The following is a 12,007-nucleotide window of genomic DNA, read 5'->3' as shown; positions in this document are numbered from 1 at the left end:
TTTTCCCAGCCTGTCTCTGTAAGGGAGGTGGTCCAGTCCTCTTATTAACTTTGTGGCCCTCCTCTGGACTTGCTCCAATAGTTCCATGCCTTTTTTGTGTTGGGGGCACCAGAACTGCACCCACTTCAGGTGGGGTCTCACAAGTGCAGAGTAGAGGGGCAGATTCACATCCTTTGACCTGCTGGCCACGCTTCTTTTTCTGCAGCCCAGGATTCAGTTGGTTTTCTGGGCTGTGAGTGCAAACTGCTGGCTCATGTTGGGTTTCTCATCAACCATCAACCTCCAAGTCTTTCTCCACAGGGCTGCTCTCAATCACTTCTCCACCCAACTTGTAGGTGTGCCTGGGATTGCCTTGACCCAGGTGTAGGACCTTATACTTCACTTTCTTGAACTTCATGAGGTTTGCATTGGCCCACCTGTTAGAGTCCAGATTTGTATCTCGCTGAGTTGTTTGAGTGATGGGTTGAATCAACCATCTTGTCTGTCTGTGTGTGTGTTGGGGGAGGGGCCATGGTTGGGCCTGCAGCCTCATGGCAGTAAGGCACATGGCCTGCAGCCAATATGGCTGAGTCTATGGAGCCCACATGGCATGTGAGCCACGTGGCTGGGCTGTCAATCAAGGAAGGCCTGACTGGTAGCCCACCCACATCACAACCCCTGGAGCCTCTGATTGGCTACAGCACCCCTCACTTCAGCTAGGAGGACACTGAATGGTCAGTGAACAAAATGTCCTGCCTGGAGGGAGTGGCCATGGTAGCCAAACTCTCTGTTAAACAGAGACACACAAGGTCTCCATCTTGCTTGGCCTGCTCTCCTGGAACCTGCCAACATGTGACCTCTTGGTGGTAACTATATTTTTCTTTCCTCTCTTTTTTTCTTTATTCTTTCTTCTCTTAATCTCTCTTTTCTTCCTTTACTCTTTTTTCCTCTTGTGGGTAACTTAAAACCTACTGAGTGGTATTTCACTTAAGTTGTGGGTTGGTGTTTGCTGGGTGCAAAGAATCCACAGCGATGCCTACTGGCTTGTAAAACCCTTGTGGGGGTATAGAGACGTGGACAATGAGCCATTGACCACAACTTTTTGTGTGCAGCATCCAACCAGTTCTTTATCCAGAGTGGTCCATCCATCAAATCCATGTCTCTCCAATTTGGAGACAAGGACGTCATACAGGACAGTGTCAAATGCTTTGCAGAAGTCCAGGCAGACAATGTCAGTTGCTTTGCCCCCATCCGCCAATGCAGTAGCATTACTTTGTGAGTTAATGAAAAACACCTGAAGGACAACACAGTCAACGGTCACAGCCAGCATGCTTCAAGAGCAGAAAGTCCTGCTTGTCAAACTTAATTTCCTTTTACTACAAGGTAATCAACTTCATTAACTCAGGGAAGACAGTTTGGGATTTCAGTAAGGCTTTCGATACTCTCTCAGGATCCTTCTGGACAAAATGTCCAGCACACAGCTGGATAAACAGGTCATGTGATGGGTAAGCAACTGGCTCTCAGGTTGGGCACGAAGAGTAATAGTGAATGAGGTAACATCAGGCTGGCAAGCAGTCACTAGTGGGGTTCCACAAGGTTCCATCTTAGGCCCATTTCTCTTTAAAATCTTCATAAATAACTTGGACGCAGGACTCGAAGGGATGCTAAGAAACTTTGCAGATGATACAAAGCTGGGGGGGAGCTGTTGACTCCCTCGATGGTAGGGAGGTCCTGCAGAGAGACCTTGACAAATGAGAGGGCTGCACAATCACCACCCTTATGGAGTTTCACAAAGACTCTGCACCTGGGACAGGACAACCCTGGATGTATGTACAGACTGGGGAATGAGAGGCTGAAGAGCAACGCTGCAGAAAGGGACCTGAAGGTAAGTTGAATATGAGTCAGCAGTGTGCCCTGGCAGCCAGGAGGGCCAAGTGTGTCCTGGGGTGCATCAGGCAAAGCATCGCCAGCCAGTCAAGGGAAGTGATTGTCCTGCTCTATTCTGCACTGGTGCAGCCTCATGGCGAGTACTGTGTGCAGTTTTGGGTGCCACAATATATTAGCTATTAGAGAACATCCAAAGCAGGGCAACAAAGATGGCAAAGGACCCAGAGGGGAAGCTGTATGAGGAATAGCTCATTCAGCCTCCTCATGAGGGGAAGCGAAGGGGCAGGCACGGATCTCTTCTCTCTGGTGACCAGTGATAGAATCCAAGGGAATTGCATGAAGCTGTGTCAGGGGAGGTTTAAGTTGGATATTGGGAAAAAGGCTCTTTCCCCAGAGGGTAGTTGGGCACTGGAAAAGGCTCCTCAGAGAAGTGGTCACAGCACCAAGCCTGCCAGAGTTCAATAAGCATTTGGACAATGCTCTCAGACACATGGTGGGATTCCTGGGGTGGTCGTGTGCAGGGCCAGGAGTTGGACTCAATGATCCTTATGGGTCCCTTCCAACTCAGCATATTCTATGATTGCATAACATTTTTTATTCAATGCAAAGGTCATATAGTATGTGGTTATGTATGTATTATAGACAACAGGTTAGCAAAGGCATACAGTGCTTTCGGTAAACTCCATAAAAGAGTTTGACGAAACAAACACCTGAAGAAAAGTACAAAGATCAGCGTTTACAGAGCCATTGGACTCTCTACTCTTTTATATGGATCTGAATCATGGGTCATTTACCGCCACCACTTGCGTCTCTTAGAACACTTCCATCAGCGCTGCCTCCATACAATCCTAAACATCCACTGGACGGATTATGTGACCATGTCTGTCCTTGAACAGGCAGCAGTCACGAGCATTGAGGCCATGCTGCTGAGAACACAGCTGCATTGGGCAGGGCACATCTCCAGGATGCAGGACTGCCGCCTCCCTAAGATTGTGCTCTGTGGGGAACTTGCCACTGGCTGCCTCAAGAGAGGAGCCCCAAACAGGAGATACAAGGACTCCCTAAAACAATCCCTCAGCCTTGGCCATATTGATCATCACCATTGGTCTACCCTGGCCTCCAATCAGGAGGCCTGGAGACACACTATCTATAACGCTGCTGCCTCTTTTGAGAACACACGCAGGATCACTCTCGAGGATAAAAGACAGCGCAGAAAGAATCACGTCTTGTCGATATCACCTGGGGAGTCTTTCTGCTGTGCCTTCTGCAACCGGACTTGTCTATCTCGCATTGGCCTTTTTAGCCATCATCGCGCTTGTAGCAAGCGTGGGTAGAGCCCTTCTCAAATCTTCGTTCGCGAAGCCCAGCCATGATGATGATGAATATATTTAACTTCTCATGGCTAAAGTGTCTTAACAAATTTGCTTTCCTATCCTAGGCAAATATGCCTGGCTTAGACCACGTCCATCATCTACTAATACATAAGACATAAGGGAGCCTGTAACTTCAGTATGATGGCTTGAGGATTATAATAATCATTTTACTTATTAAACCTAAACAGGCACTTTGTTACACCTACATTTCCAACTTTATCTTGAGAAACTACTGTGTGTAGAGAAAGATAGTGGTTCCAACATATCTGAAAAATTTTAGCCTAGTGAATTAAATATGTTTCATATAATGTAAACAGTGAGGAAGACTTGTTATACAGCTCTGTTTAGCAAGGAAGATTTGTGTGCTTACCTCTAGATATGGGACTGCAGCTAAAGTGCATAAGGTTAAACTCCATAATAAGCTGCAAGGCGCTCTTTTAAGGGAAGAGGAAACTGGTCAGAGAAACGCTTCCAATTCTCATCTCCAACTTGATTTTTAAATCCATGAAGAATCTACAAATGAGAGGAGGGAGAGAAATCAAGATAATCATTAAACAACTGATACATGATCATTATTTACTAGCAGCATATGCAGTAAGCCACAAACTGCTGGATTGTGCATCTGTCCATTTGAATTCCTCAGTTTAATACTTAAATGTTACTAAGGAAAAAAGGAAGTCCAGGGAACTTCCTAGCCTGGCTCAGCCTTTGAAATAATACCCATTGCTGGTCCTCCATGTGCATGGTGATGAAGTCTCAACGCAGAGTCCAAGGGTGATCAAAAGAGACTAAGGCTTTGGGACAGTTGGTGAGGGAAGCAGGAACACAGGTTATTTTTTCCTCTGTTCTTCCAGTTGCAGGCAGTGACATTGGAAGAAACAGACAGACCCAGTCTATATATTACTCCATGGCTGCTGTCACCACTAAAATTTTGGTTTGTTTGATAATGCGATGGGCTACATGGCATCAGGCTTGATGGATTCAGACAGGATTCCCCTCTGTCAAAGAGGGAAGAGGTTCTTTGGTCAAGGGCTAGCAGGGCTTATTGATAGGGCTTTAAACTAGATATGACAGGGGAGGGGGATATTATCACGTTTAATGGTGATAAGGTAAGGGATGATATGCCATCCCACTCATACCAGTTAGATGCTAGAGCAAGCAAGAGATGCCCAGAGCCTAGAGGGGGATCAAAGGTCAGCCAGACAGAACCTGAAGGGCAGCACCAAGGAATTCCAGCCACTCCAGACAGAAAGTCAGCTTCATTGGGGGCCCAACTTTAATGCCTCTATGCAAACATACATAGCATGGGGAAAAAACAGGAGGAACTAGAGACGTGCAAACCTGCAGGACTATGATCTTATTGGCATCACAGAGATGTGGTGGGATGATTCTTATGACTGGAGTGCTGGAATGGAAGGATACAGGATTTTTAGGAAGGACAGGCAGGGTAGATGAGGAGGGAGTGTTGCCCTCTATGTCAATGACCAGCTGGACTGCATGGAGATCCATCTAGGGATGGATGAGGAGCTGACTGAGAGCTTGTGGGTAAAGATTAAAGGGAGGGCAGGGACAGATGACATTATAGTGTGAGTCTGCTACAGGCCACTCAACCAGGAAGACCAAGCAGATGAGGCCCTTTATAGACAGATAGGAGTAGCCTCAAGTTGACAAGCTCTGATCCTCATGGATGACTTCAACCACCCCAACATCTGTTGGAGGGACAACACAACAGGGCACAGGCAATCCAAGAGATTCCTGGAATGTGTTGATGACAACTTCTTCCTCCAAGTGATAGAGGAGCCCATGATGATAGGTGCTATGCTGGACCTTATTCTCACCAACAAGGAGGGACTGGTGGGGAACATGAAGCTCTTGAGCAGCCTGGGCTGCAGTGACCATGAAGCTCTGAAATTCAAGATCCTTGGGACAGCGAGGAGGGCGCAAAACAAACTCACTACCCTGGACTTCAGGAGAGCTGACTTTGGCCTCTTCAGGGATCTGCTTGGTAGAGTGCAGTGGGATAGAGCCCTGGATGGAAAAGGGGCCCAAGAGAGCTAGATGATATTCAAGGATGGTCTCCTCCAGGCTCAAAGGCAATTCATTGCTACAAAGAGGAAATCAGGGAAGAACACTTGTGTGGATGAAAGAGAAACTCCTGGACAAACTTAAACACAAACAGGTAGCTTACAGAGGGTGGAAGCAGGGAAAGGTAGCCTGGGAGGAATACAGAGAGATTGTCTGAGCAGACAGGGATCAGATTAGGATAGCTAAAACCCTGATAGAATGAAACCAGGCCAAAGACATCAAGGGTAACAAAACAAGCTTCTTTAGGTACATCAGAGATTAAAAAAAAAAAAACTGTGGAAAATGTGGGTCCTCTCAGAAAGGATACAGACCTGGTTACCCAGGACATGGAGAAGGCTGAGGTACTCAATTACTTTTTTGCCTCAATCTTAACCATCAAAAATTCCAACCACATTGCCCAAGTTGCAAAAGGTAAAAGCAGGGATTGAGACTGGGTTCAAGACCATTTAAGGGAACCTGAAGGTGCACAAGTCCATTGGACCTGACGAGATACATCCATGGGTCCTGAGGGAATTAGCAGAGGAAGTGGCTAAGCCATTGTCCATCCTATTTGAGAAGTCATGGCAGTCCAGTGACGTTTCCAATGTCTGGAAAAAGGGAAACATAAACCCCATTTTTAAAAAGGGAAATATGGAAGACCCAGGGAACTACAGGCTGCTCAGTCTCACCTTGGTGCCAGGCAGGATCATGGAGCAGATCCTTCTGGAAACTATGCTAAGCCACGTGGAAAAAAAGGAGGTGATTGGGGACAGCCACGGCTTCACTAAAGACAAATCATGCCTCACAAATTTGGTGGCCTTATATGATAAGGTTACAACAATGGTGGATGACATTAGATAGCAGGAAGAAATTCTTTATTGTGAGGGTTGGGAGACACTGGAACAGGTTGCCAGAGAAGTTGTGGATGCCCCATCCCTGGAAGTGTTCAAGGCCAGGTTGGACAAGGCTTTGAGCAACCTAGTCTAGAGGAAGGTGTCCCTGTCCATGGCAGTGGAGTTGGAACTACATGATCTTTAAGGTCACTTCTATAAGTGCAAGGTCCTGCACCTGGGCCAGGGCAATCCAAGGCACAAGTACAGACTGGGCAGAGAATGGATCCAGACTAGCACTGGGGAGGACATGGGGGTGTTTGTGGATGAAAAGCTTGACATGACACAGCAATGTGTGCTTGAAGTCCAGAAAGTCAACTGCATCCTGGGCTGCATCCAAAGAGGCATGGCCAGCAGGTCAAGGGAGGGGATTCTCCCCCTCTACTCCACTCTACTGAGATTCTGTAATTCTTTGATTTTAATGTCTTTCTTAAAGGAAAAAAAAACAAAAGCATTTCAGTTAACAGTGACATATACAATATAGCTACCCACACAGATTAGCATAAAAATATAAATATATCTTCTATATAAATATACACGTGTGTATGTAGTTTTGATGACTATGGTGACAACCTAGAGTTAGGCCAATCATTTTGTCAATTGACACAGTTTATATGTTAAGATTACTGTGTTCACATTTATTTTTTTAAACATGTAATATGTTCTGGGAGGAAAGCTGAGCCAGAACCACCGCCAGCATTTGACAGAATGAATGCCTATAAATTTCTTGCAAAAAAAAAGTATCCTGGGAGAGCTGTGTTTTTTCCATGGAACCTGTAGACAACTATTACTAAAAAGGAAGCTATTAAAATCTTTTGTGTTTTGAAAGAACAGAGATCCACAGCATAAGATGGAAAGAGGGGAAAAAAAAAATCAAATCTATAGGTTTCAGCCTGGACCCTCCAATGTAATAAATTAACTGAAAGCTACCAAAACTGAATGATACTGTCAAAAACATCTTAGTATTTTAGCTTGGAAATAGCAGGTTAAAAGGCAAACAAACAAAAGAATAAAACCAGATTAAATGGCTCTTCCTAATAGAAAAAAGTCTAGAGTCTTCAAAGTTTTGGGTTGTTTTTCTTTTTTAAACTCAAAGGTACTTAATTGTGGAACAGTCTGTCATGAAAACATCCTCACAGAAAAGGCAATGTCAAAATTAAAGCTCATGGTACTGAGTTCACCCTAAACACAATTTTCTAAGCAGAGCTGTTCCTAAACAGCATGAAGCAATAATAACATTACAGTGTCATAAGTTTTATTGCTTTTCTTCCTGAAAGGGACCTTCCACAGGCAGATTCACCTCTTTTCTAAGCAAAAGTCTGATTGTCCAGCTGCCAAGAAACTACCAAAAAAATCTAAGAATGTTCAGGTACAAAAAAAGGAACACTTTAAAAAAATTATCTTACAGGACTGTCATGGGTTTACTGACCACCTCTGCCGCTGGGGCTGAAAATAGTTTTCTCCAGGTGGGTTTCTGGAGAAAAAGCCAATCAAAAGTTTTAGTAACGCCTCTGCCAATTACATATTTAAGAAAACGGAAGAGAAGGTGGTTGCACAGATGAAATTGTAGCCATGTAGGAGAGGCGGCAGGCCCCACGTGGGCCAGGGCCCCCTCCTCCCCCGGCCCTGGGCCGTGGGCAGGTGTGGCACTGAAGCCCCCCTTCTCTCCTGTAACAGAGTAGAGAAAAAAAAACTTTAGAGAAGAACCTGCACAAGACGTGCTGCAAAAGGAATCCCAGAGAGAAAGAGAGCACAGCCTCCAAGGTCAAAGCTGGCAGCCGGAGGAGAGAGAAGAGTAGCTTGAAGGGGGGGCTGCTTTTCCCCCCCTCTCTCGCTCTCTCTCCCTTCAGCAGGGAAAAGACTGAAAACTAAAATCCCTGACACCTGTGGAAGATTATTGGGGTGAGGAGACCCCCTTGCAGCTCATAGAGGAGCTTACACTGAAGTAAGTGGATGCACAAGGAAGCTCATGGAGAGAGACCTACACTGGAGCAGAATGGCTCGGGTAAGATGTTGGGATCTGAGTGAGGATTCCATGCTAGTGCAGCTGAATTTGTGACCCGGAGGGACAGCAGAGAATGGAAGACCCCACATCGGACAGGTCTATCAAAGACTGTTCTCCTGTGGGAAGGGACCCCATAGGAAACAGGGGTGGACTCAAAAGCCATTATCTTTTGTGATCCTGTGGTGAAGATCCATGGTAGGCAAGTGTCCCCTTGCAGTCCATGGAAGACCCTACAGGGCCCGAGTAACCCCCCAGCCTTCGGTCTTAGCCCAGGAGGGGAGTAGGCCCAGCCCTGAGGCCGACATAGAAGAGAGAGAGAAACAGTTCCAGCTGCAACACATTGGAGTTGTCGTCCTAGAGATAATAGGAGAACTTTTGAGTGCTGCAAAATTATTTAAAAGACCTGGAGCTCCAGAAAGAGAGAAAGAGACTGCTTCTCCTCCTGAACTGGTACAAGGGGGAATGGATATTTCTGTAAATATATAGTATTTTTGCCTAATTAGAATTGTTGTAGATATAGTTCTTTAGTTTTTATCTTGCTAGTAATAAATCCTAATATTATTCTCCCCAATCAGGTCTCTTTTATCTGCATAAACCTTCTCAACCTATAGCAATTGTGTGGGGGGTGAGAGAAAATTGGCCTAGAGCAAACCCATGACAAGGACAGTTTTAGCAAGTGAGCTTCAGCTACAGTCTTCAGATATCTTGCTTTTATAAATCATGATACAGTTCTTTGGATACGTATCGGATCTCAACACTGGCAGATCATGTACCTGTGCTCTTGGAAGGGGTATTTTCTCTCTTAGCTCTAGTGCTCCAAAACCAACCAACCCAACCACCCCAAAAACCAAACAATGGACAATCCACTAGCAAGAAAAAGGCCTAGTGGGACTACAAATTTTTTTTCCCATTATTTCTAAAAGGCATAATTATTGTTGGAAAATATGTAAGTGGACTACAGTAATCACATATTCAAATAGCATAAAAACTCACTCCAATAAGGAAGTAATCTAAAAAATTTGTATGTCATCACTTGAAGAAAGCTTTGTCTCTGTCCTTGCATGGTAAAAAGCACAAAAAATACACTTAAGAAAGCAAGGATGTCCTGTGCTAAGTAACCAAGAAACAGTGTCTAGTTAGAATGCATTAGATCCCACGTGGATATAGTGGAAAGAATCTGAAAAAGAGGAGCATAGCTTATTGAAGCAAGTATTGAATGCTGAAGGACCAGGACAGAAACATGTACTGGAACTGCTTTGGACAACCACCACAGACAGCATCCTGGACTTTCTTTTAAGCTTGTATTTCTTGTTTTCTTCTGTTGATGCCAGAATACTCACAGTCATGCATTTCCTGACACTGATGTTCCTTCAAAGCCTCTCAGATAATTGTTCGCCTAACTAGGACAGGGAGATTTTTGTCTTTGCTCCTCAAGACAGGATTCAAATGTTCTAGTCCGTTCTGATGTATGCACCTGGAATTACTTGAAGAGGAAGTGCCAATACTGACCCATGATCCATGTATGTATTTAGAAATATGCTCCATTTTAGCTTTAAGAGCACCATTAACTTTTGACGTACATCCTTCCTAAAACCAAAGATTTCACTTTACAACATATGAGGAGAGCCATACTACTGAACAGTAACAGCTGTAACTGAAATAAGTTTATTTTATTCTGGTTTTTAACTGAAGACACTAGTGCCAAAACACAATATATTACTTTCTCTGTGTGTGGTTTTTAATTTTACACAAGACAAACAGTCTTTTGGTTTAAATTATATTGACACTTTGTCTAGGGATGCGTTCTTGGCTATCACTGTTTACTAGTTTCTTGAAGGCCTGCTTATCCAAGAGGAATTCTAGGAGGGTTAAGCAGTCCCAAAAATTTATTTTCAGCTAAAGCAAGATAAATAGATCAGGATACTACTGGAAGATTTTTCATTTTCATTTTTCTAGATATTTCTAAAAAAAAATATGCGTCTTGGGGTGGGGGGCAGGTCTTAAACCACACGTATCTCATTTTCTAGAAAAGGAAAAGAAATGAAAAAAAGTCTCCTATGTGGTATAAACCCCCCTGTTCTTCCAAATGCAGTCAAAATGTAGGAGGCTGGACATTATGAAAAGCTCTTTGAGGATGAATATCCTGTCAAATAAAATCTCAAGTGAACTTTTCAATGCTTTTAAAAAGAAATTTGGAATAGCCTGAAAGCATGTAAGAAAATATAGGTAAAACACTTTTATTATTTTTATGATGTTTTGTTTGAAAGTTTATGACTATGCAAGAAAGCATTCACGACCACAAATACAGAAAGTGCCAATAATGGAAATAAAAACAAGAAAGAAACAAAGGATCCAAAGTAACCACAGTTCAGATATACTGTCATACTAGAAACATTACCTTACAGAACATGTCTCGGAGATCATCTTTTGGGTTAATCCATGATGCAACAGCATCACAAAAGAAAATAAAGTCCTATAAGATTAAACAAGAACATAGGTTAGAAATTTTAAATTTATAGGTCTGAAAACAATGCTCAATGTTCATTCTATGATATATGCAGGGTATTTGATCCTAATGCACAACTGCATCTGGTTTTAGGCCTTTATTTTCCAGTTAATTCAGACAATAATGGTAAGTTATTGTATGCTTAAGTGTATGGAAACAAAAATAGCTGAGTGTCGGAATACCTTTGTTTAATCAGATTTTTTATTAAATTCTACCACAGATTAAAAAAAAACAAACAACAAACAACTCCTCCCCTCCCACACCACACTTGTTTAACTAATTCTTTCAGTACACATTCCGAGTTTGACATCCAATCACCTTAATAACAATCGACAAACTCAGAACCATACTTGCAACTTACTCTCATGTACTTTCAGTTAGGAAAAAAAGCTGTTATATTTCTTTAAGCAAAGCCAGAAGTTGTTTCTGGGATACACAGAATGTTTATCATACAGATTCAAAACTAAAGCCACCCCAAAATCGTTATGTTTAGTTCATCTGCTCTTATGCATTACCTCCTACTATACCATTTAAACATCAGTCTTAATGATGAAGTTTATTATGCACGTTTTTGGATAGGAACTGAGGATCACAGCTACATAGGAGGAGAGCTGGGATAATGAAAAGAGACCTTAATTACTCCCTCCCTTTAAGCTGTGTGAAAGAAGAGACAGCAGAAGAAGGAAATGCTAAGTACAAAATAAGGGATAAGTGAAATAAACTGTAAAATTCAAAACAAGATCGAGGTTCAATTCTTGTGTTTCAGGGAGAAAGATTCCAGACAGAGGAGAGGGAAATTCACTTTCATTTTCCTCTTAGAAAATATTACCTTTGTATAGCTTTACTTTGGAGCTGCAGAGACTAAAGAGAAAATCATTTATTCTTGAGATGTACCTTTTATTTTAAAGAGGTGCATCGCCCTTGTCATATTGACTATTTAAGCAATATATGCAAAGTTGAAAGAGAATCTTCCCTACCCAAGTTTTAAGAATGAAGGGGTGGTTATTGTTTTTGTTCAGTTTCTTTTTTAAAAGCCTAGATTGTATCTGAAAAATAGGGTTTAGCGTATCAACTTTTGCCTTGTATCCTCAACATTAAAAAGACTGATAGAAGTATCAAAATACAGTTAATCAAAGTTCATTATTTACATGTTCCTTGTAAGTAAAAGACAAAAAATGAATTTAACAATACTGTCTTTTTCTTTCCATAAGTAATAACTACTGAAGCAGAAATTCTGAAGTACCATGATAATTTGATATATAAACATTTCGGTCTCAATGTCTAAAAAGCAGTTACAGCACAT

At 42.8% G+C, this 12,007-nt stretch overlaps 1 protein-coding gene across 1 annotated transcript in view; it reads right to left on the bottom strand.

Moving 5' to 3' along the window:
- Window positions 1–3,619: 3,619 nt before the first annotated feature.
- Window positions 3,620–12,007, bottom strand: part of LOC114069732 (transportin-1-like) — a 55,742-nt gene continuing 47,354 nt past the window's right edge. Inside the window, 2 exon segments of the mRNA XM_027906736.1 lie at window positions 3,620–3,752; window positions 10,597–10,671. Of these exon segments, the coding sequence (XP_027762537.1) occupies window positions 3,645–3,752; window positions 10,597–10,671 (183 nt within the window). The 3' untranslated portion in view covers window positions 3,620–3,644.

The sequence above is a fragment of the Empidonax traillii genome, unplaced genomic scaffold (genome assembly GCF_003031625.1).
Source record: "Empidonax traillii isolate 1590-97213 ecotype Southwest subspecies unplaced genomic scaffold, ASM303162v1 scaffold1348:size125593, whole genome shotgun sequence".
In the NCBI taxonomy this organism is placed as follows: domain Eukaryota; kingdom Metazoa; phylum Chordata; class Aves; order Passeriformes; family Tyrannidae; genus Empidonax; species Empidonax traillii.
The sequence above is the reverse complement of the archived record's forward strand: the minus strand, read 5'-3'. Positions and strand labels throughout refer to the sequence as shown.